Consider the following 24,507-nt stretch of genomic DNA (forward strand, 5'->3'; position numbering starts at 1 on the left):
TTGGCAGTGTACATGGCAGAGGGGCATTGCTGGTCTTCTTGTCAACTGTTTGAAATGGGCCATCCTGATTATCACTACAAAAGTTTTTTTTTCTCCTGCTGATGATAGCCCACCTTAATCAATTACTCTCATTAGAGTTGGTATGACAACCCCCAATTTTTCATGTTCTCTGTATGTGTGTGTGTGTGTACATACACATCTTCCTACTGTATTTTCCACTGCACGCATCTGATGAAGTGGGTTTTAGCCCTCGAAAGATTATGCTCAAACAAATTTGTTCATCTCTAAGGTGCCACAGTTACTCCTTGTTCTTTTTGCTGATACAGACTAACATGGCTACCACTCTGCAACCTGATTCATATTAAGCTGCACTTCATTGACCTTGTTTCTGAAAAAATATTCTATGATGGTATACATACACTGAACATATCTCATTTGACATAGAAAAGTATGTGCATCTGAGGGCAACAGAAAAGATACTGTAGTGGATTATAGGAGTATCCTCCCCCAGGAAATGTTTTTGAAAATATCTGATGCTTAGTGCAGTCTGATCCCATCACAAAGGCAAAGTATGTGTTTGCAGAGTTTGTGTTCCAAGAAATCTCTGGCAGGAGTGATTTAGCAGTATGGGGAGAAGGGGTTATTCAGTTGAAGGCATGGAAAATTGCCCCTGCCCATCTCTTCAGTTTGGTAGCAAAATTTTAGCAAGGAACTCTGTAATTTTATTTCAGTAGCATGTTGGGGGGCCATTATTCTAGGCGCTAGACAAACCCAAAATAGAAGGTGGTTCCTGCCCCAAAAGATTTACATCTAAAAGACAAGACTGATGTAGACAAGTAGCAACATGCCAAAAGGACAGAACTTTTTTGTTTCATAGTTCGTCATGCTTCCTGTATGTCTAGCCACTTGTCTATAGTTTTATACATGGATTGTAAACTCTTCAGGGTATGGACCATCTCTAAGCATTACTGCAGTATAAAGAATTTTTGCTTAAATAGGAAAACAAATTGATGGGATCCCAGCCCCGCAGCCCTCCACTAGGAGGTGGGGGGACGTGGAAGGGGGCAGCTTTTGAAGGAGTCCTTGTTGGCCAAGGAAAGTGAGGCATCTACACTGAATTTCATGGCATTGCTCTCTGTCTATTTGTAGTACATTAACTTTTGAACACAGTATCTGATCAATGCCAAAATTTCAGGAAATGTTCTAGGCATCAGTGAGAAGAATCCTTTTGAAATGGTGAAATTTGGAAAACCAGGAAAGCCTCATTTAGAGGAAAATCAGGTCCACAGAGAATCTCTCTGTTGGAGGCACCAGCTTAACTTTCTGTGTTGGGAGATAGACTCCAGCTTAAAGACAAACAGAAATAAGACCCTTACAGGGAGGGTTTGGAAGTGGCAACCAGCCAGGGAGGAGAGTGGAGTGACATGAAGGAGAAAATGGGGAAGACTGAGGGTGGGAGGAAGAGTAGGGCCCAGAGAGATGTAGTGATGATGGGGAGCTGGGACCCAGAGGACACTGGGAGGGAAATTATAGGGGAACCAGCAGGGACCCAGAGGGTGGAGTGGGGGACAGGGATCCAGAGTAAGAGGACAAGGGGAGGAATGGGTGGAGGATGAACCTTGTGTTTATCAGCTCAACTTCCACAAATATTGACTCTGGAAGTAGAAAGGCCCTGTGGAATGTGTGTGTGTGAGGGGGAGCCATTCCCAGCCAGGGCTTTGGGAAAGAAGGGGAGGAGGATTCTGGTGAGGGAGGGGTGTGAATGTGTGGGGTCAGGTGGGAAGGGGATGGGAGAAGGTTAATGAGAAACAGGAAGGTAAAGGACAAAGCAGCTCTCTGAGTGTAGGGGCTGGGAAGTATCTGTAAACCCCCAGGATCCCTATCTCTGCCCCCCATCCGTATTACCCCTCTCCCACTCCGTACACATCCCTTTCTCACCACCAAATTTCAGCAAGTAGAGGACCTGTACCCCTGCTGCTGTGACACACATCACAGGCAGCAGCTTCATATGCTGCTCTCTCATTGGATCTACAGCTTGACCCACAGAAGCAACATAGTTTGCAGCTCTCCAGTAATAATAATTAAAAGTAACAGTATAATTTCTTTCCATCTTCCCCTTCATGTAACAACCCCTTTCCTGCCTCTGTTCCTGCTATGGTATCATGATGTTTTCCTGCAATTGCCACAGAGTGATGTGTGAGATACTTCATGTTCTAACAGGAAAAATTGGGAGGGAAAGGCAGGATTTTTGATCCTACATTGTGCTAGCAATGGGCAAATGTTGCCTTTAATTTGGCAGTCACAGTTTAGGGGGTTGTATGTCAGCTTGAGATTACTTTATTTCGTAGGCAAAAAATATCTCCTAATGAAGTTTGAATATCCTCTTTTGAAATAATACGGTAGAACCTCAGAGTTATGAACACCTCTGGAATGGAGGTTGTTTGTAACTTTGAAGTGTTGGTAATGCTTAACAAAACATTGTGGCTGTTCTTTGAAAAGTTTACAACTGAACATTGACTTAATACAGCTTTGAAATTTTACTAGGAGGAAGAAAAATGCTGCTTTTAACCATCTTAATTTAAATGAAACAAGCACAGAAACAGTTTCTTACCTTGTCAGATCTTTTATTTTAACTTTCTCTCTAGTTTTTGATAGTTTATGTTTAACAGAGTACTATACTATATTTGCCCCTTTTGATTTCTGAGTGTATGAGCTCTTGACACTACTCAGAATGTTCAACAAGGTGGATGAAATCATACCATTCCTTTTACTATGGATAAGGTAAAGTGGAGATGTTTTGCCAATGGAATCAAACAAGTGCTATCACATTCTGACTGGACTATATAGTGAATGATGTTCATCTATGAAAGCCAGTCACATGGTGACTCCTAGAGTGATCCTTGGCTACACTAAACTTATTTTAGTTGTTCTCTGGGTGCTGCATATATTTAGAGACAAAGAAATACCCAATAATAACACAAGGGGCATCGTTCTTCGCTGGCTCCTAGGTACTACTGTGATACAAATAATAAGGTGCACCATGCAGGCAAAGTAAGGACTGAAGAGACCTTTGTGAAATATTGAACCAGTGTTCTTTAGTGCTGCTTTGTTCTATTAAAGCTTTAAATATACATGAAAATATTCATTTATTATTAAAAGCTGTTGGGTCAAGTTCTGATCTCTTACACCATGCTTAATCTGGAGAGCAACTGTATTGACTGGATTTACACAAGTGTCACTGACATCAAATGTGATCCATATATTGAGGATTAACAGCTTCCTAACACACATTAGATTTTACACAGGTTCATAAGGCATTCTTTTGAATAAGTACCAATTCCATCCTGGTTCTCAATTTACTGTATTTACCAGCAGGACAGTGGGGTGGGAATAGGTATTGTTTCATATTCTCTGTGTATATATAAAGCCTGCTGCAGTTTCCACGATATGCATCTGAAGAAGTGAGCTGTAGCTCACGAAAGCTTATGCTCTAATAAATTGGTTAGTCTCTAAGGTGCCACAAGTCCTCCTTTTCTTTTTGCGAATACAGACTAACACGGCTGTTACTCTGAAACCTGTATTAATAGTTGTACATTTCTAATGAAATTATAATTACTAACCCTAACCTAATATATAAAACAGGTCACTACTACCTTGCACATAATTAAGGGTGTTATAATTAATGAAGAAAACAACATCTAAGGGCATACTAATTTTTTTTTCATTAGAATGGCCTCTTAGGTTATCTTTAAAGGCAAAAAAAAAAAATCTTATTCTGAGCCTTAATTTAATTGAAGTTTTTTTTTTTTAAAAATAACCTTTCTGTTTCTGATCTCTGTACCAGTATAGCCTGAGAATTCTTAGCTCAAAAGAATGGTGGTAGAGACCGTGTTTGTAATTTCTTTCAGAGATAAAGATGTTGAATTCTGTACACATTCTGACCATTTGCAGAAATTATAACCCATTTGCTACAAAAAATCAATAGAACAGATAACTAGTTGATCTATGCTTTCTACCCCAACTCTTTGTGTCACATTGTGCGCACATGTCTGTATATCTATCCAGGATCTAACTACAAAGGAGCAGATGCTTCAGTTCATAAAAACACATTCACTTAAATTTAGGGTGCCTCAGTACAACTGTACCCTTAACAATAATCTATACCTTAATTTTAGCCATACCATTAGTTAAATAAATAGCTCTTGGTTTAATGAAGTTCAGTCTATTACTCTGTATAGTGCCTAGCACAATGGACTCTCCATTCTTGTTTAGCCTTTAGGCACTACTGTAATAAATATGTTTAATAATTAAATATTTCTTGGGAACTAAAGGCACTACACTTAGTTCTCCATCTGTCTTTTAATGGTTTCTACATAAATGTGCTTTAAAGTAAACTAGGTTTGTAGCTTATGTCATTGCTTAGGAGAAGATTACTATAGTATATGACTAATTTTGCTTCAGCAAATTACAAATGCCAAATGGTTTGAATAATACCTAGAAATAATTTATATAAAAATGGAAGACAAATACGTATAGGGAAAATTTACCAGGAACACAATTTAGAATTAAAACAATCACTTCAGTTAAACAAACATTTTCAAATGACGCCATCTTCTTTATATATAGGAATGAATGTTCTCACCTGAAGTCTGATCCTGCACCATTGAAGTAAATAGCAAAATTCCCATTAAGGTTAATGATGCAAGCTCAGACGCCATAGCACCCAACTCTGTTCTGTTAATAACTTAAAAAATATATTTAAAGAATGTCTTTTATTTCTACTGAGTCAGAGATTGATACTTCCCTCCAAAACATGAGTGCATGACATCGTGTTACTTGTGAAATTGGCTGCAAAGCTTGTTGCGAATGCAGAGTCACTTATTGTGTGTGTGTGTGTGTGTCTGTCTGTCTGTCTGTCTCATATAAATATGGACATGTCTGTGTGTATATCAACTTACATCGGCATATCCCAGGGCAAAAATCGAGGGCCTAATGTAACCTGAAGTATTTAGCCTACCTGGTTTATATGGCTATTCACAACACGATCCATTTTTATCAGCGTTAAAGGTGGTTATTTTCACCCCTGATATGTGCATATAAAACTTTCATGAGTGTCAGTGAATCTGTGGAAGTTATATACTTGTACTGTGGGGAAAACAGGCCCAAAAGCCCTTACAATTTCATGCTCAAGTGATATGGAGAAACATTGTGGACTAATATCAATTCCTTATTGAAGAGAACATAGACCTGTAGCTCTTCCAGGCACAAATAATTGATAGCTCTGAGAAATTAAAATGATTTCTGATGTTCAGTTCTGTGGTAATAAAATTAGATCTTCTATAAAACTGGGTTTTAGGGACTTAATGACCATCAGGAGGATATTGCCTGTTGCAGACCAGTCATTTGCAGTGTTGATATGCTACCCATATGTCTCAATCTGCAGTTATGGGACCTCTGAGGCTGTATAACAAAAGTCCTTGTTCTTGCAGCCGCTGGGTAATCTGCCTCCCTGCTGTGTGTATAGCAGGCCCTACAAAATAGTTTTGGCAATTAACTCTTAAAGCACTATACAATACTAAAACATAATGCTCTTCATTCAAACAAACAAATACTTGAGAGGTTCTGAACAGGTTCCCAAAAGTAAATAAAAAAACTAGGGAGTACTGTGATCTGTAGATATTTATTGGTCTGGTATTCTTGATTTCAGACACCATGGGAATGAGTGCAATATAAGAATCTAGATATATAGAACACATATTTAGGGGAGGGTCTCTATTCTAACAAATCCTGACCTGTTACTATCCCTTATAGATTACAAGAGGATGGTGAATAAAAAGATAAAAGTATTAATATTAAAGATGCAGAAAATATTCCAAATTTCAATTTTTTGACAATTTTGTGTTGAAAACTCAATTTTCAATGGAATTTTTGATTGAAAAACCTGAAAGTTTCCATCAGCTCTCATTACTGTATTGTAACACTGCAGTTTATAATGCACGTAAGAACAGATGTAGACATAAAAGTAGGAACACTAAGTAGGTTATCTTATGTTATGTTCTTTTGATTTAACTCACTTTTATTCAGGCAATTATAGAAGAGAACAATTATTGGAAGATAGAACACTAACTGGCCCCTAAAGCTAAATAAGATGGTTTAGTAGAATAATAGGTAGATTCTGACAGAATCTATTTAAACCTGGAAGTGGACAATACAGATGTTCTGGAAAAAAACAGGCCTGTTTTTTAGTATTCTGGTCTCTCAATGGTTTAATTCTATACTAGTCTAATCCACATAGTTTCTCGTACTACACTCATCACCACCATGGTATTTGAATGCCTAAGAAGTATTGCTGCAATCAGGGATTTCAAGTGCCTTTTTAAAATGCTTCTTTAGAAGAGTAGGGTTCTATACAATCAATCCCACCATCAATCCGTCTGAACTGAAGCAACGTACCACAGGACAGCAGTGCTCAGCCCTACCTCCACATAGTAGTTCAATATAAAGCACCTGAAAAATACCAATTGTTAATGGAATAACACCAACAGAGAATTTGGTCTTGTGTTTCTGGTTTCCTAAGTAGCTGATGACATTTGTCATTCCTGGAGGTTTCAAATCATGGCACCCGCGGGATCTTCCTTCACCGGTATGATAGAGTGCAGAACAATTTTTAGAGACATATTCTGCAAATTGAGAAACAAATAGATTTATAATAGCAAATGGGAGGCAATAAGGGATTAAGTTAAGTAGGAGTAGAATATTTGCAGATGCGGTTGAATTTGTGTACTAATTTAACTTCTAGGAAATAGGTGCATTCATACTTGTGTGTAATGGAGAGCATATTCTGTTAGTAGGACCAAACACTGGTTGTCTTACTCAGGTGAGTTGTATGCCTTTCTGCTGAGTTGCATGCAGTGAGTAGGTTTAACATCTCAGAGAGACCCAAGGATCCTTTGCAATGGCTGCTACAGCATCATCTTTAAAACACTACTGCAGCCACTGCAAAAGATTCTGGGATACATTTTGGAACTAAATGTGCCCACTGCAGAAAGAGAGAGCTAACGGTATAAATAGGTGACTGGTTTGGTGGAAAGAATGGAAAACTTAGGATTTCCCTCCCCAAATATCTCTGTCTTCACATAGAGGCTGTTGTCTATAGCTCAGATGCTAGAAGGTGGTGGAACACTACCCAGAGTTGGCATCCCGGATGCCTTTTTATATGAATTTATTTACGTCTAAATCTGTACTTGAAGCCTGCAAGATCCAAGTCCTATATTTTCTTTCAGCATATGGGAGCAGCAAGATTCTCATTTTTATTTAGGATATTTGATGAACTCCATAGATTCAGGTTTATAAAGGCTTGAATCCAAACCAGAATTTCTTTGGGTTTAACCACCCTCCCATAATAAGAAAAGGAGTACTTGTGGCACCTTAGAGACTAACCAATTTATTTGAGCATGAGCTTTCGTGAGCTACAGCTCACTTCATCGGATGCATACCGTGGTTATGCATCCGATGAAGTGAGCTGTAGCTCACGAAAGCTCATGCTCAAATAAATTGGTTAGTCTCTAAGGTGCCACAAGTACTCCTTTTCTTTTTGCGAATACAGACTAACACGGCTGTTACTCTGAAACCTCCCATAATAGGCCACTTCCTCAGAGGTAGCGTTTGCATGTCTGTGAGTTACATTCATGGTGTTCTTGCTGTTGGTTTTAATTTAATTTCAGCTTTATCACTGAGGTATCCTTAGTATTTTGTCTGCTGTCAATGTGCTGGAGTTGATGATTTTACTGTAGAGTGTTTACTATCAGCAGTCCAAACTCTTTAGAAATATTACAGTATATTCAAAAACCATGTGGAACAGGATAGTATTCATTAGAGACTCAAGCATAATTTATTATGGTGATTAGATATCCGTATGCATTGCTCTTGATGCTATAATATATGGTAATTGATATTATTATATATTTTATTACCAAGGAAATTTCATACGGTTATTTCAAAATGGCACTCTATCATGCTCTGGCTGTTTGTTCTGCTATAATATGTAATGTAGTTGATGAATACATTTATATCTACAAGACCTTCTTCACACAATGTGGTGTTTTCTCCATTTTTAATCCTCTTTCGGAACAGAGGTTGAGGGGCAGATTCTGTCCTCCACTAAGGCTTTACGTTGCTCTGGAGGCATAGAGGAGTATTACAGGCAGCAGAACTCTCCCTTTCCCTTGAGAATACCCCCAGTGCAAAAGCCGCACAGGGATAATGTAGGCCTTGCACCTCCCCCTGCCTCTCCTGCCTTGCAGATCTATGCATAGGAGCATCCTGGGGGAACAGTTGGGATTTGGGGAAGCAGTTGGAATTGGGAGGAGCAGCCTTTTGGTAGCTGTGGAGAAGTAGGAAGCTGCTGGCGCACTGAGACCACAGTCTACCCTGCTGAACAATATTGTCTCATTGTTTCCTCGTACTTACCTGTTGGTCTGTCTGTCTCCATCTGTTCTCTTTTTTATAATTAGATTGGACTCTCTTTGGGGGAAGGATTGTTTTTCAGTTCTGTGGTTGTACAGTGCCTGGCACAAAGAAGTCCTGGTCCATGATTGAGCTTCTAGGTGCTGATAATACAAATAATAAGTTATGGCAGATTCTACCCTCACTTACATCAGTATAAATCTGAATAAAATCTGTTGATTTCAGTGGCTGATGTTCCCCAAGACAAGTACAAGCTGCTAGGAAAATGGGATCTTCGTAAGTCCCCAAGGAATTTTTCTGTCAGGGAAGAGGAACAGCATCACTACCTGTTGAAGGCTTTGTCTACACTAGCACTTTTGTCGCCAAAACTTTTGTCAATCAGAGGTGTGAAAAAACACCCTCATGACCGACAAAAGTGCTGGTGTGGACAGCGCTATGTTGGCAGGAGGCGCTCTCCTGCAGACTTAGCTAACACCACTTGCTGGGGATAGTTTAATTATGCTGGAAGGAGAGCTCTCTCCTGCTGGCAAAGAATGGCTACACGAGCGACCATACAGTGGCACAGCTGTAGCAATACACCTGTGCTACTGTAAGGTCTGTAGTATAGACATAGCCTAAGAGACAAGGTATGTTTGTTTTCTCTCTCCCTCTCCTCCTCTTTCTCACCCAAATCCATAGGACTTGAGGGAACTCCTGGAGAAAAGGGGCATTCTAGAATTCCTTTATAAATTTACTTTCTTATAGGTAGCTGGTGCCATGACTGGGCTTTGGGCAGTCAGACCCAGTGGTCAGAGCCAGTCAGAGCTGGGAACTGAGCCAATGGTAAGAGCTGGAGCCAGAGTCAAAGGCCAGCAGCTATGGGAGAATATCACCATAGCTGAATGTACAGTTATCCGATGAAGTGAGCTGTAGCTCACGAAAGCTCATGCTCAAATAAATTGGTTAGTCTCTAAGGTGCCACAAGTACTCCTTTTCTTTTTGCGAATACAGACTAACACGGCTGTTACTCTGAAACCTACAGTTATCCAGTAATTCTGATGATCAATGCCTGATTTGCAATAGCAGTATATTATAACATGACCCTCTCTCTATGTATAATTGTGTATACTCTCTCTCTCTCTCCTCCCATCCCCCTCATATGCCAATATTATGGTACCTGGAAAGGTAAATGAATTCATACTACCACACCAACTAAACTCTGCAGTGCGTGTGGAATTTCCAACTTGTAGCTGAATCAGATATCTGAGATGATTACAAACATTCAGTTGCATGAAGAAAATGATGGAGAATTTGTATGTAAGCCCTGAATTTTTTTTCCTGTTAGTCAGTATGAGACAGCAATGTTTCTCTGATCAGACTGGATACAGGAATATATCTGGAAACTAGTCACATGTATTCTTCCATCCTAATGTAACCTAAATTTGAAGAACTTAGAGAAACTCCAGAATGACTTTTCATGGTCCCAGGGCTGCACAGAGGTTTCTGCATTGTACAGGGCAAAATGTGAAACTGAGGCCCCCCCCACAACCTTCCAAAGAAACCAAGTGTGTAAAAACAGAGAGAGGAGGCCACAGGGGAGGAGGTGGTTGGAGCGGGAGCCATTCCCACCCGTTCCAACCAAACTCACCCTGCAGTGGCAGCTCCTGTCCCAGTACACAGTGCTGTCCACGCCAGTGGTTAGGTTGGTGTAACCTGCAAGAGGGTGGCTTATTCTGAGACAGTCCAGAGATATTTAAGCTAAGGGACACATACTTTACTTTAAATTTGGTATAATTTAATTTGCCAGTGTTGTATTGTTTTCAGTATAGTCTTATTCTATGTAAAGTTTTCCTTCATTTGATTGATCTAAGTATGAATACTTTTGTGTATATATGCATTTTTATAAGGTATATTTAATGTATTTTGGAAAATAGATATTTAATATAAATATTTAAAGAAAAGAAACATGTTATAAAAGATGCTGATGTGCTAGATAGTCAATAATTTAGCTATTGTTGACTATAACTAGTTCATTAAATATGTCATGTTACTTTTTTTTTTTTTTAAGTGAGTCAAGGAAAAAATTAAGCTAAGCAAGGTTACAGGATTTTCAAATGATTTTCAAGAGGGTTAGAAATATTCTGATCATCTGGGGACTGTTGGTAAAAGTTGCCAGTACAGTTATATCTCTGCAGCTTCATGATGTGTTTGAGGTGGGGCAATGTTGTCATATTGGTAATTATTTCTATACTCTTAATCCACATCCTAGTACATGGGAAAATGTTTAGAAATATTTCTGTAATCATAAAAATATGTATATAATCTCAAACTTTGTAAGTAGTTAAATAGAGTAATATTGTCCATTTCTGTGGAAGTAGACATTTCACTTTGTCACTTTGATCATTTGAAAAGCCCAGATATGCTGTTTATAGCCTGTAATATACTAGAAAATAGTAGTAGTAGTCCATCACTAATGATGATGACGATAGTGTTGCAATTCTTATCTGTGGCTACGTATATGCCTCTGAAGTCCAAACCCTTATGCACAAAATCAGCTGCACTGATGACATGAGAAGTCCATATGCATGATGTTTGACGATGCATCTCTGTAGCACCTTTCATGTGCAGACTGTAGATAATTTAGCTGACCCTGCTCAAATCTGTTGCTTGCTAATCTTGTCAGAGACCACCAGTGAGTCCAACTTGCCCACTAAACTAAACTGTTCTGATCTCTATTCTTGAGTTCTTTTGAGACTGAAAGTGCCCCACTGGAGATAACTTGAAGAGCAATCTTTCAAGCGCTTAAATGGATGACCTCCTTTCTTTTGCCCTGCCTCAGCTATCAGCTCCCCATCTGTTTTGGGAGGCAGTGGTCTTCCATTCTGATGACATGTCCGGTCCACCCAAGTTGTGCTCGCAGTAGCATTTCCTCAATATTGGTTGTGTTTTCTCTCTCAAGGACCTTTAATATTGGCCATTCTGTCCTGCCAGCAAATGCTCATTATTGTGCAGGGGGAGCACTTGGGAAATTGCTCATGCTGTTTAATGTCCCATCTATAAAGAGTCCATGTCTCAGAACCATACGGGAGAGATGTTAGGACCACTGCACTATAAATCTTCCATTTGGTGGAGTGACGAAAGTTGTATTGGTTAAGGACTTTTGTTCGGAGCTGGCCAAGGGCCTGGTTGGCTTTACTGATTCTGGAGGCAATTTCCTTAGCAAGCGAACCATCACTAGAGAGGGTACTGCCCAAACACTTGGACTGATCCACATTTTTCAGCTGTGTACCTTGGATAGAGATGGTGGCACTGGGGTACTGGAATAAGGTACTGGGTGGAATAAGACTTCCATCTAGCTGAGACTGATAAGGCCAAGGAGCTGGGATGCTTCAGAAAATCCATCAACAATGGCCTGAAGGTTATGTCATGTCTACAGGCCATCAGGGCATAGTCATCTGCGAAAAGTGCCTCAATGAGAAGTCTCTCCAGTGTCTTGATCTTAGCATTATCTTCAAAGATCAAAGAGAGAATCATCGACTCGGTAGGAAATATATATCCCCTGATCCAAGTCCCTTGTGGCATGGTGGAAGACACAGGAAAAGAACAAATTGAACAGCACTGGAGCAGGTATGCAGCCTTGTTCACTCTATTTGAAATTTCACATGCACGAGAAGAATCACTATTGGAGAGCACCTGCACTTTCATGTGCTCACGAAATGGATGATTTGTATGAACCTTCTTGTTCATACAAATCTACACTAGAATAGAATTGTCTAGTATATCTTATTAAACACTGTTATGAGCCATTTTTTTACAGTCTGAAAGGACAGCACAAAATGTGCTGTGGACAAAATATGCTGTATACTAGTACAAGTCCCTAGAAAAACTTTTTAGTGCTGTGAAAACAAATAATAGTACACTTCAACTGCATGTGTTACCTGCCATCTGTGTTAGGCGTTTACCCCACTTTCACATGTGATTGCGGTAAAAACAGATGTTGTTAGGTCCTTGGACATTGACATCTTCCCTTCAAATATATGGCCCTATATGTTGTAAAGATGAATGTAACCGTTCTTATTGCTAATGCCACGTGGCAACCTGGCATGTACAATACTTGGCAACTTGTGGTCGTGCTTCATGAAATCAGAATATCTGCTTCTCTATATGTCCATTTATGGAGTCTGCCCATCCTGCTGTATGGTGTATATACAGACTTTTCAAAGATTGTTCTCTCCTGCCATTAACTTCTGTAAACATATAGTATACTACAACATTTTAAAGTGTATTTTATTAACTCAGTTACATCTTTATCATATTCTCAGAGATACAATGTATCTGGTTTCTGTTTCCTCTCATGATAACTGGGATTTGCCTATCAAGGGACAATGTTTCACTTTTCTTTTTTCTTTTAGTTAATTCATCATCAGTGAGGAAGCCCCACTTAACCATCACTGTCTTCTTTCTCAAGTAACTCAAACTCTATCTCACTGTTAACTCTTTTTCTGATAGTCTCTCGGGCCCCATATTTGACAGAGGTGTTGTTGGGGTTTTTTTGGGGAACCATTCCAAAATGGCCCCCTTTGCAGCACTCTGGGTCTTAGAAAGATGAGTAGTTTTTCTGCTGTGGGCAATAATGTGATGATGTCTCAATAAAATGTTCCATGCTCTTCGACATCTCAAGAGTGGTAGGTTGTGCTCTCAGAGGGCTATTATGGGGGATGTACTGTAGTTCAGGACACAATCATACTTATACCAGACTGATTTTTTGGAGTCAAATGATGGAGTAATTCCAGGTTACTGTGTGAGACTCTGAAAACAGCTGTTTTATTAAATATCTTAGACCCACAGCCAATAAAACAAGCATAGATGTAAGTTTGCAAAATTGCATAATTTGTTCCCTGCTCTTGTCTTACTTTGTTGAGAACTGTAACTATTATGTCAGAGCACACTGTGATTGATAGGGTATCAGGAGTAGCACTTCATCCTCAAGTGAAAATATAATTGTTTGCAAACAACTGTTTTCTATTTATCATTTTTGTGTGTTTTAGTACTTGGAATCTGAGGACACAAATCCGCCTCACTTATAATAGATATAAATGTAGCACCATTTATTTCAATGGAGTTACTCCAGTTTTATGTTGTGGTAGCTAAATGAGAGCAGAATTTGGACCCACATCTTAGCTTTTGCAAAATTGCTGTAGCTGTGCAAAATGTTGATTATAAAACGTAGAGCTGCATGAAATACATGTTCTGAAAAGAAACATGAAGCTACATGTCAAAGGTTGCTAACATTCATAAATTCTTTGAACAGGGCTTGGCCAATTTATGCTTTCTGCAACAAAATAATGAAAACTTGTTTCCTCTTTCTCTCTCATTTTTTCATTTGATTTGCAGCTCCAGCACAACTTGCCCACTAATTAGCTTGATCAGTGCCTGAACCAGCCAGCAGAGCTTTGAATATCAGAGAAATGTGAAAGATGATCACATAATTTAAAAAAATTGTAAAGCTTTTCATTTCTGGGATACATAGGTCTTAGCAGATGCATCATTCCTGGACAATATAGGCTACTATAAGACTGAATTACTAGGTATAAATTTTACACATGATTTACTCTCAGCTCATTCATAGAGCATTTGCATGAGAATGTGTAGTCATACCTATCGTTCTCTAGAGTATGGTAAGATCCTTGTTTTGTTCCTTTAATTGTCCTTGAGTCAGGGTTCTGAACCAGGCACCTCTTTTGTCTTCTTCCAGATCCACCTTAATATTCCCTTATTTCCTTGAGTTCACAAATACTAGCCCTGGGCAGTAATAATTCTCTGACACCAATTCATTATTAAAATGGCAGTAAAAAAAGACACTCTAAATTAGCACCATCTTCTGTCTCCCAGTATATTGGGATAAACAAATCTTTATAAAAATACAGTTCTACTGATACAGATCACTGTGGAAATGCCGTCTTCCTCTTCCACAGATTTGGTCCTGGGACACCTTCAGGACCATATCTGCTGACTTGAAAGATAAGTGTAGCCCTGCAGTCATTACAGCTGAGGGAGATTGAGGTGGATTCTCTTCCTGCTTTTGCATCATCAGCAGAATAGTTTACTAAGCCTTGGTTGTGCCATTTACAGACAGTCCTGGGTTGGCAGCAACGTGAAGCCACACCACCCTGTGGGGAGCTTTGAGAGGCATTCTGCTTTGGAAAAAATACCCTTCAGAGCTCTCCTTGATGTGCAGGGCACATTGTATGGACTAATACATGGAGTCTCTATCTTTCCCACTCTGGGGCAATATGCACCTTTGGGGTTGAATGGAAGAAGCAGTCATTACGCTCCTCTGAGTGAGGGATTGTATTGTTACAAGCTTTTATACAGGACATATGCAAGTAGGGGATGAAAGCTCCTTGCTCAGTCGTTTCCCACTCCCTCTTCTGCCCACAAATGAGGATAAACACAATCTGGCTCGAAGTTCAGATAAGTAACACTTGTATAGCTCCCACTGAAGACAATTTAAGTTATACTGATGCCACATATGGCCTAATTTAATCTGCAAAACTTTTATTACTGGTGACAGTTCATATGAAGAAAAATCCAATTGCACTCAGACCGTAAGCTGAATTTGCAATGACTGAGACATAATCAATGTGGAACCCTATTGTGCTTCCCCAGCCCCTAGTCACAACAGGTTTTTCAGGCCAGGGCCTATGTCTTTCTTTAGTGCAGATTTATACTGGTCAGCTCTTAAAAATATTATCATTATTAATAAAATGATTTATTATTAAACTAACATTTCTAAAATTCTCATTTTAAATTTTACACCTTGAAAACTTAATATTTTTATTTAGTAACTCAAATGGACTGTAAAAGTGCAGGCAATCCCTGGGAGCCTCCTTGCAATCTGGTGTGGGTGCTGTAGGTGTATCCCACCTTAACTTCCCCAAGTAGAGCTGCAATCGATTCACTTTAACTACCCAGTGCAAGGGAAAGCCAAAGATTTTTTAACAAAATTCCATGGCCCCTTTTAATCAGATTTCCAGGACAGGAACCATTGTGACAAAGAGTTAATCGGGACCCTGATTCATGGCTTCCAAACATACAGTCCACACCCAAGTCTCTGAGTAAGTTTACATTTGTCTCCTGCAAGATGTTTCAGAGTAGCAGCCATGTTAGTCTGTATCCGCAAAAAGAACAGGAGTACTTGTGGCACTTTAGAGACTAACCAATTTATTTAGCTTTCCGATGAAGTGAGCTGTAGCTCACGAAAGCTTATGCTCAAATAAATGTGTTAGTTTCCAAGGTGCCACAAGTACTCCTTCACCTGCGAGAGTAACTGCCACCCACAGTATCTGTAGCCTTCCCGGCTTCCATTTTTTTCCCTTCCCCAACCCCCTTAATTATCTTCTTGATGATGTTGGCTGTAGGGTCCAGCCTGTCACTTAAAGGGGTGCTCTTTTCCCAATATACTCTTTCACACAGGAAAAAAAAATCCCTAAAGCTTCTTCTTAAAAGAAAAGGAAATCATTCCTCTTGAAATTGGCTCATGCTCTTACACAGCAAAAGTAAATAATAAATCTACATAAATTCACATCCACCACAAGGTGGCAGTGCAGGAATGGTTTTTACTCCAGTCTCTGCCATTCTCTCTAAAACTGGCTTTGGTTCATTATATCTTTCATTTTTAAATGTAAAAGAAAATCTTCTGTTGCTTCTCTCTGTCTTCCCTTTTTGTCAGTCTGGGCTGTAAGTTCTTTGGGCAGGCAATTATCTCTCATGAAACAGTCAGGCAGACCTTCCAAAAGTCCCAGGTGGGGTGGGATGGTCCCACTTTGACCCCCCAATTTTCCCAGTCCCAGTTGTAGTGGACCTTTCCCTACATTCAGGGCTGCCAGTGGGAGGTAGGCAGTGTGCCCTGAGTCCCTGGTTTGACAGGCCGTCCAACCAACTGGAGTTGTGATCTGGTGGACAGGGTTGCAGTGACCCTCAGGTCTGGCCTGGCAGCCCCGCTAGCCCCATCTATAGAGGGGTGGCCAGGCCAAACCTGAGTGGCACTGTGTCATGCTTTAGCCATTTGAATTGTTGAGAAGTATGGTAAAGTAAGAGGAGAGCACAAGCAGTGTAAAAAAAAACTGCAGGTCCATTCAAAGATAAAATCAGTGCTAATGTACCTCACTATCAATGTTCAGAGTAGAAGCTTCCATAAGAAGAATCAATTTGGTTGGGAAAAGAGGGGTGGGAAGAAGGGAATTACAGTGCTGCTGGCAATAGGAATGAAAATTTATGTTTTTAACAGATTTGTTCACCCTAATTTTTCACAATGCTGCACATCATTTAAAAAAAAATTGGTGGAAAACTATGCAAGTCTCAGCTCTGGAGGGCTAGTTAAATTTTATCTGCACTTGATGATTTCCCAGTCTCGTGGAAATTTCAAAAATCACCTACTTTATATAATAGCCTAACTTGGAGAATACTAAAACCACAAAGTTGTGCTTTCACAAAACTCTGTTTTTCCCCAGCTGTGTAACATATGCTTAGTGTACTATGTGCTACCCAGCAGATGTCCCTTGAGAGCATAACATTTCTTATCTGACCAACTGTTACATCTACAGAGGATTTCTAAAACATATTTCGGGGACTTTTAGAAGAGAGCTGTTAGTACAGCCTGTTTTGCCTTTTCAGAAACAGTCACAATTGAGGCAGAAAATAACACTATAACATACAGCTTGAGGAATTTTACACAGGTAATGCACCAGTTAATAAGGAAAATGACATGGGGAGAGGAAGAAACTCTATACTGTTCTGCTCCTGAATTCCTTCCCCAGTGAGTGCTCAAATTGTAAATAAACCGGGACAAAAGGATTTCCAAAATGTGGATATATGCCCCTCTCTGTTTAAAAAATGATGGCGTGTTCCCACTAGTTTTCATTGTAAGCTCTCTGGGGCAGAGATCATGTTTTTGTTCTGTGTTTGTACAGCACCTAGCACAATGGGGCCTTGCTTCAGAACCAAGGTTCTTAGGTGCTGTTACAATACAAATAAATAGTAGTAGTAATAATTTGGAGAGGATGCCTTTTCCCTTCCTGTAGGAAGTGGTTTCTCCGTGCACCCATGAGCATGCCCAAACCTTTTGCTTTGTTCTCAGGGCTTGGTGGAATGTCTGATGGCTTCATTAACCTACCATCAGTCCCCAAAAGGTTCTTTCTGCTCACAGCTTCCATGTGGTGTAGTATAGTATGCATGTGTATGTCTACATTATATAAAGTGAATATTAAGGGCTTGTGAATCTGCCGTGCTGTCAGATTCAGTTTCTAACTTAGAAACCTGAGCCACATACAGCACCTGAACAAATATAACATGTCCCTCCTTGATCAGCATCCTGAATCTTCAGACTGAAAACAAACAAAAATTGGCTTCCACTGGCTAATTAAGAGGTACCTTTGTGACTAATCTATTTGCATATTTGAATAAAGAGAAACCTTTTCTGACTTACAGGAACAACAGAAGAAAACCATGGCTTTCAAACACAATTATGCAGAGAGATGCAAAACAGTGATATTACATAAACCTACCAAACAATGGCACAAAAGAGTTCAATATGGTAACATAAAGGAAGCATATTCAGACTCCAAAGGATTACACAGTAAGTATCTGTTCTGAATTTATAAATAAAAGCACAGGCCATGTGTTGGTACATATAATTTATCAACCCAGATGTCTTTGTGAGCAGCAAGCTATCTAACCTAGTCCTACATTAAATCTCCTTCTGGTGGGGAATTCACAGACCCAAAATCTCATTCCAGCCTAGTGCTTAGGAATAGCAGATCTATTGTATGATGGCCTGCTTGTGTCAGGAATCCAGTCTTGCAGCAGAGCTAGTCTCTGGGCAACCTAATAAGCACAGATAGCTTCTAGTAGGCTGCCTGACTGGCTATAGCGCATGACTGGTGGGAAGTCCCTCCCACAGTCCGGTCCGGTGCAGCCCCACTGGAGCTGCCATGGCTGGGGAGAGGAGCCCTTCCACTGGCCCAGCCCCACCAGAGCTGCTGCAGTGGGGAGAGGCACGTGCATTCTCCCCATCCCCAGCTCAGGTGCTGCTGTGGGGAGAGAGAGCTGGGGGGAGTTCTCTCTCCCCGCTGTAGCCCTGGGGAGAGCCTGCACCCCAAACCCTTCATCCCTGGCCCGACCCTAGAGCCTGCACCCCCAGCCAGAGCCCTCACCCCCACACACTCCAACCCTCTGTCCTAGTCCTGAGCCCCCTCCACACCCCAATTCCCTCATCCCCAACCCTACCACAGAGCCTGCACTCCCAGATGGAGCCCTCACCCCTCCCCACACCCCAACACTATTCCCAGCCCTGAGCCCCCTCCCAGACTCCAAACCCCTCCGCCCTACCTCACCACATGAATTTTGTTATGTGCACTAATATGGAGGTGATGTGTCACACATCACCTCCATAGTGGTGCACATAACAAAATTCATTCTGCACATGGGTGGGAAAAATTAGAGGGAACACTGCTTAGTACTGTCTCCTCCTCCAACCACTGGGCCTAACTGCTCATGTGCTGGTGTCCTACAACTTGAACCCATGAGCGTTTCCCCTTTGGGTGTGGCTGGGCTGTGAAAAAGTCAGCCAGTTTCTCTATTGATTCATCATTTGTCAGTGGTGAGCCAGTAAATCATTTAACAACTGTACAGTTTTATTCTCCTGTAGTACGCATCATTCTATCAAGGTTATTGGGTGGGGGCCCTTCTTATGGGGCCTTTCACTGAGGCCACTTTTGAGTTGATATCAATATAGCACAAATGTTTTTCATTGTCTTGTGTGTTTTTGTATCGTTCATTCTCTTTGTGGCCTAGGTTGCATCTAGAGAGTAGGGTCATCTTCAGTATTTCATAACTTACGTGACTTTTGTTTGTGTGTCACCCGAGCAGCTCCACTTGTCAAGGAAGCTGAAGGGTTTTGGAATCCCTTCTATCACAATGTGAAAAAGAGAGACCCCCACCCTAATGGTATGATTTCTAAAATGTGAAAGAGATTTGAGGAAGTAGAGGAGGCAGCATTTCATTTTTCTCTGTGGTGAATCCCTCTGGCCATCATGGAAATGACACTGATAGTATCGGGTTGCAGCACAAGTCCTGCCAGCATTGTTATTTATCTCACCTGGAAGTCAGCCTTTGCGTAGCTTACAGGTCCATCCAATACTCTTTGTTGGTTTGTAACAAGAGGGAAGTCTACAGATGGAGAGGAATAAAAAGTGACGATTTGAAAGAAGGAATCCAGTTGGACAAAAATGTACAGTCCACCTTAAAAATGAAAATGAGGGGAAGCAGAGTAAAGTTGTATTATCTATATCCATTATTCTGTTCGCCATTGTAGTTTACAAAAAGACAAGAACTGTAAGACATGAGGCAAAGGGGGAGGAACTGATCATGAAGAGATTTTTTAAAAAAATAAGTAAGTAATCTTTCAAAAGGCCTTCATAAACATCAGTCTTCTCTCCTTGCACCCTCAGGCCAAGAGATGTTAGCTATTCCAAAAATCAGTCTTCATAACATGATAGATAACAAACAGTAGTAGAACTACCAATATTCATGCTCTGCTTCAGTGCTCAGCCACACTATGTTTCCCAGCCTCTATCCCTCTTTGTGTGTGGTTATCCGTTTAGGCCCCATACCTGCCAAACTTGCTTTGATGAATAATCCATAACGTTGACGTGAAAGGGATCCCTTGGGTTAGCCTTGCAGAGTTGGTCTGTAAGCTCTTCAGTGAGGACACCTTTTCTTTAGGGTTGCCAACTCTGACTGAAGCTATTCTGGGAGATTTTTTTCCCCCAACATGACATAATGTTGTTTTCTTAAAATATCCTATTAAAATCTCCTGGATTGCTTTCACTAGTCATTGGGAGATTGATGCCAATTCCAGGAGACTCCAGGCCAATCCTGGAGGGTTGGCAACCCTATTTGTCTTCATAATGATCTGTACATCTCCTGGCACACAGTTGGTGGAGGTACCATCCAGATAATAAATAATAACAGCACCATCCATTCTTTATTAAAACAGTACGTGACATTTTTAGGAGAGGAAGTGAGAAATGATTTCTCCAGGTGAAAGGACGATTTTAGGTAGTCAGAAGTTAATAATTTGAGTTAAAATTTAGCCTAGAAATGGGGGTATATATTATACCTTAGTCCTGTGCAAAGTGGCAGGCAGTTTCTTATGCTCACAGATGTTCTGGAGTTCTGTTATGTCCTATTGAGTAGGAAATGGGGCAATTTGCTTATGAATTTCATTTTTAGAAATATTTTTGTTACATTATTTTGAGATCCATGAAATAGGTGAACTGTGAATAACGTTATATAAACGTGTGATGTCTGATTTAACAGCCACTTGAAAATGGACCTATGCTTCCCCTGAAGCAATCAGAGCTCCTTTATGTGTGTGTATCATTGTGTGCTTAGTTACCTGTATCTCTGGGTGAGTACGATATAAATAAAAGCATTTATGGACTGAGCACGGTCAGTAGGCTTGGTTTTCTGGGTGAAATTCACTTGATTTTATGCCATAGAAGTCCAACAGTGTCCCTGAGCAGAGCCCCCTGCAGGGGTGTACTTATACCTATTTAGCTGAGAGTTAGGGTTCATGCAGTCTTAACTAGTCTGGCGCAAAGGGAAACATTGGCCAAGGAAGGGGCCATATGATCTATGCTTACTTGGAACCAGTAGGCTTAAACTACCAGCCAGGGGTGCAGAGAGGAAACTGTTGCTATTATAGGCCATTGGTTGGAATAATGGGTACAGAAAGACTTGAGTTGGGCAGGGCTCTGCTTTGCTGTGCGTACAAAGTCTGTTTGCTGGGGCTTTGTGCATGCTTGTGTGAATTTCACCCTCTGTTTATATATTGCTTGTAATCATTGTGTGAATTCTTGGGACCTAATAATGCATCCCATTCTGTACATACTGAAAACTATCAGTTGTGGGGTCAAAAGCAATGCACGATCAGGTCCTTATGCTTCAGAAACCATGATTAATAATCATTTTATAAATGGACTTTATATTTCACTTGTGATTTTTGTTTCGCTCTGCCCATACCATTCTGTAATGGCATCAATGTTTCTGTTGTAATTAAAGTACTTCGTGGGGCAGAGGGGGAAAAGAGAGACTAGAAAGGAATAAAGGTGAAACAAAACTACACATGTCAAACAGTAAATATGATGGTGTGAGGTGCTATAAATCTTTGGACAAGGTTTAGGAAAACCCTAGATGACTCACTTTGGGCCCTGCCATGCGTAATATGGCAAACAGGTGGCAATAAAAACTTTATAGCACCCACAGCATCACATTATGTATAATGGTCTTAATTTTACACGGTGTAATTTTTCTTACCTTTCTAGCTCCCCAAAAGTTTTCTAGAAATTATTCAGCGTGATTAAGTCATAAGAGTAGCCCTTTTTTCACTAACTACTCTGACAGGCTATTGGTGTGATAATTAGTCTCTAGTGGGAAGTCTCACTGGAAATAATTTCGATACACAAAATAAAATCACCTAAATGATTACAATACAGCTAGAGGAAATATCAAGCTGTGACCTTTTTCTTTTAGCATCTATTTCTTTTAAATCATTCTCAGATGTATGCAAAGGCTGCACCTTACCAATCACATTCTAATTTTGTGCATTTCATCTGGAACCTTAGCAAATATCTAGTAATTCACAATATTGTGCCACTTCCAGAGTGCTGAGATAAGTAAAATTTTCCAGCCGAACATGTGCATGCAGTTATATTATTTGACTGATTAAGAAGTTCTTAATAGCTGTTCTTCATTGTCATAAGAATATAGTAACTACCCTTTATTCATTAATTCTCTCTCCCATGCCTTTATCAGTTTTTAAAATCAGCCAGCATGAAAAGGATAATATGAGAGACAGGTTTCTTAGTCAGTGTTCTGGTGGAAGTGTACATTGTATTCTTACCCTCCCGTCTCTGCCTGTAATGTACTCTCTGTACTTTTTGAGAAAATGATGCACATCTCTTAACAAATAGCAAGGGGAAATGTGAAAGTGTTCCAGGAGTAGTTCTGTAAAATATCCTGTGGCGTAGATCAAAGAACAATTAATGAGAAAACAAAGTTTCTAAAATTCAGTTTGCTGCAATTCTTTTTTTTTTTTTTTTAAGTGGTTGTTGCAATTATAGTAAAAAGCTCTTGCGGCATCCAATGCTGCATACACACAGACCACAGCTATTTCATTCTAATGGGAAACAAAATTAGTTCATTTAATCTGTGTACCTGCTGACTTTTACACCCAAAGTACTCGAGAGCTTTCAATTAAGATAAGTGGTTTTCCTGTTTGTAAAATATTACTTCATTTTCCTGACTTTGATAAAAAATGTTCCCCATTCAAATGTTCCAAGCACCCAAAAAGGTAAACACACAGTTGGAAAAGAATAAAGGTCAACTCCTGGTCAGTGGTAGCAGAGGCCTTGCCCAAGTAGGACTCTGAACACGCTGTGGCTGTGCATTGTTTCTATTATTATTCTTATTTGTCTCCGTTATTAGAATCAACTAGGAAATTATAAAATTGTACACGTTTGTGGTGGGCGAGGGAGGAGATGGGATGACTGCTAGAAAATACACTGTGATAGACAAATTGGAGAGAGGAGGTATGAATAAATATCGTAAATAAAATATATACAGGAGAGGCCTTTTAAACATGCACTCTTAACTGTAGATAACTAATTCCTTTGATTAGGTACTCATGGTGCAATGCTCATGGAAAACCAGAATTTGGAGACATTGACCTCCTTCAGTTTCACTTGAATCCCCCCACACTCCTATCATTGCCTGACCAGTTTCTGTTTAAGTGAAAAGGCTGAGTAATTTCATAGTGTTACTGTGTTTGTTCAAATGTTAAACTGCTTGTTTGCACTGAGACTTGGAAACGTAGTGTTGCACAAAAAATTACATTGCATCTTTGAAGTCCTGGTAAATTTAATCACATTCGTGCTGCTGGCCTCTTACCTGCTTTGCACAGCTGAAGCTACCTGGACTTCAGGGGTGGATTGAGCCCTCCAAGGCATTTACACAGGCAAGATACCCATGAGTAGTACAATTGTTTTATGGAGGGAAGTGTAGTCAGTTATGACAGAAAAGCAACCTAGCTAGGGTTTGAAATCTGGCCCAAACAAACAAAGAATTCATCAGACATTGTCTATTCTGTAATCCCAGCAACCAGTGAGAATGCTTAGCACAAATACATTGATTGGCTGTTGGAGTTGTCATTTGGATCCTGGTCACACTATACTGACTGTTGTAACTGTTTTATTATGCTGGCTGTGCCAATGTATTGGCTTCTGAAACTGTGGCTTAGTCCAGGAATAGTATGGTGGACAGCTATTGCTGGCACCTGTACGTTCACCTCTCAATCTAGCTACTAATGTTTATGTTTATTAGTATTACAGTAGTGACTGGAGACCCCAGACTGTTCCTGTCCTGAAGAATTTACCATGTAAACTACTCATGGATAATAACTCCCTGTGAATCTGTAGCTAACTGAAATTAGCTTCCTGATCCAAATGGAAAGATGATCTAGTAGACTTCATAGGGGCACTGCTGGCCTTAGATTTCAGTACTGACAAGCTAGTCAAAGCCTGAAATGGTGTGAGCAGTGGCAGGAGATGGGACTGACGGAGAAAGCTGTTAGCACCTGTCAGAAGGAAACAACATTCCTTCCTTTCCAAACTAACATCCTTTGTAAAGGCCTGATCTTGCAAGGTACTGAGCACCTGTAACTCCTATTGTTTGTAATGGGAACTCATGGCATTCTGCTCCTTCCAGGTTCAGGATGTTAAGGATTAAACAGCCACACAATGTTTAGTTTACACACAAGTGGGCTTGGTCTTAATGGAAGTGGAATCACAGGTATGGGGAGGAGTCAGTCATGCAGTCAGTGTTGCTCTGTGAAGGCTTTAGAATTAGTGAGGTTTTGGAGAGGAGACTCCAGTGTAAGCCACTGAAAGAACTACGGTGCTAAGCAAGAAGACCATTAATATTGGGGTTGATCCGGAGAAG

The 24,507-nt window shown here is 40.2% G+C and overlaps 1 protein-coding gene across 4 annotated transcripts in view; it reads left to right on the plus strand.

Annotated features, from left to right (window-relative positions):
- CEP44 (centrosomal protein 44) overlaps positions 1–24,507 on the plus strand; it is a 155,701-nt gene that overhangs the window by 68,963 nt on the left and 62,231 nt on the right. The window contains exon 11 of one of the 4 annotated variants that reach the window (XR_012158636.2): positions 17,935–18,082. Coding sequence is in view for 1 of the 4 variants with exons in the window: in XM_073341653.2 (XP_073197754.1) it covers positions 17,935–17,995 (61 nt within the window). In the remaining 3 variants the exon portion in view is untranslated. Of the gene's footprint in view, positions 1–17,934; positions 18,271–24,507 lie in introns of those variants that run through there. The other 3 variants (XR_012158635.2, XR_012158637.2, XM_073341653.2) reach the window with 3 other exon arrangements.

Source organism: Lepidochelys kempii, chromosome 4, assembly GCF_965140285.1.
Source record: "Lepidochelys kempii isolate rLepKem1 chromosome 4, rLepKem1.hap1, whole genome shotgun sequence".
Taxonomy (NCBI): Eukaryota; Metazoa; Chordata; order Testudines; family Cheloniidae; genus Lepidochelys; species Lepidochelys kempii.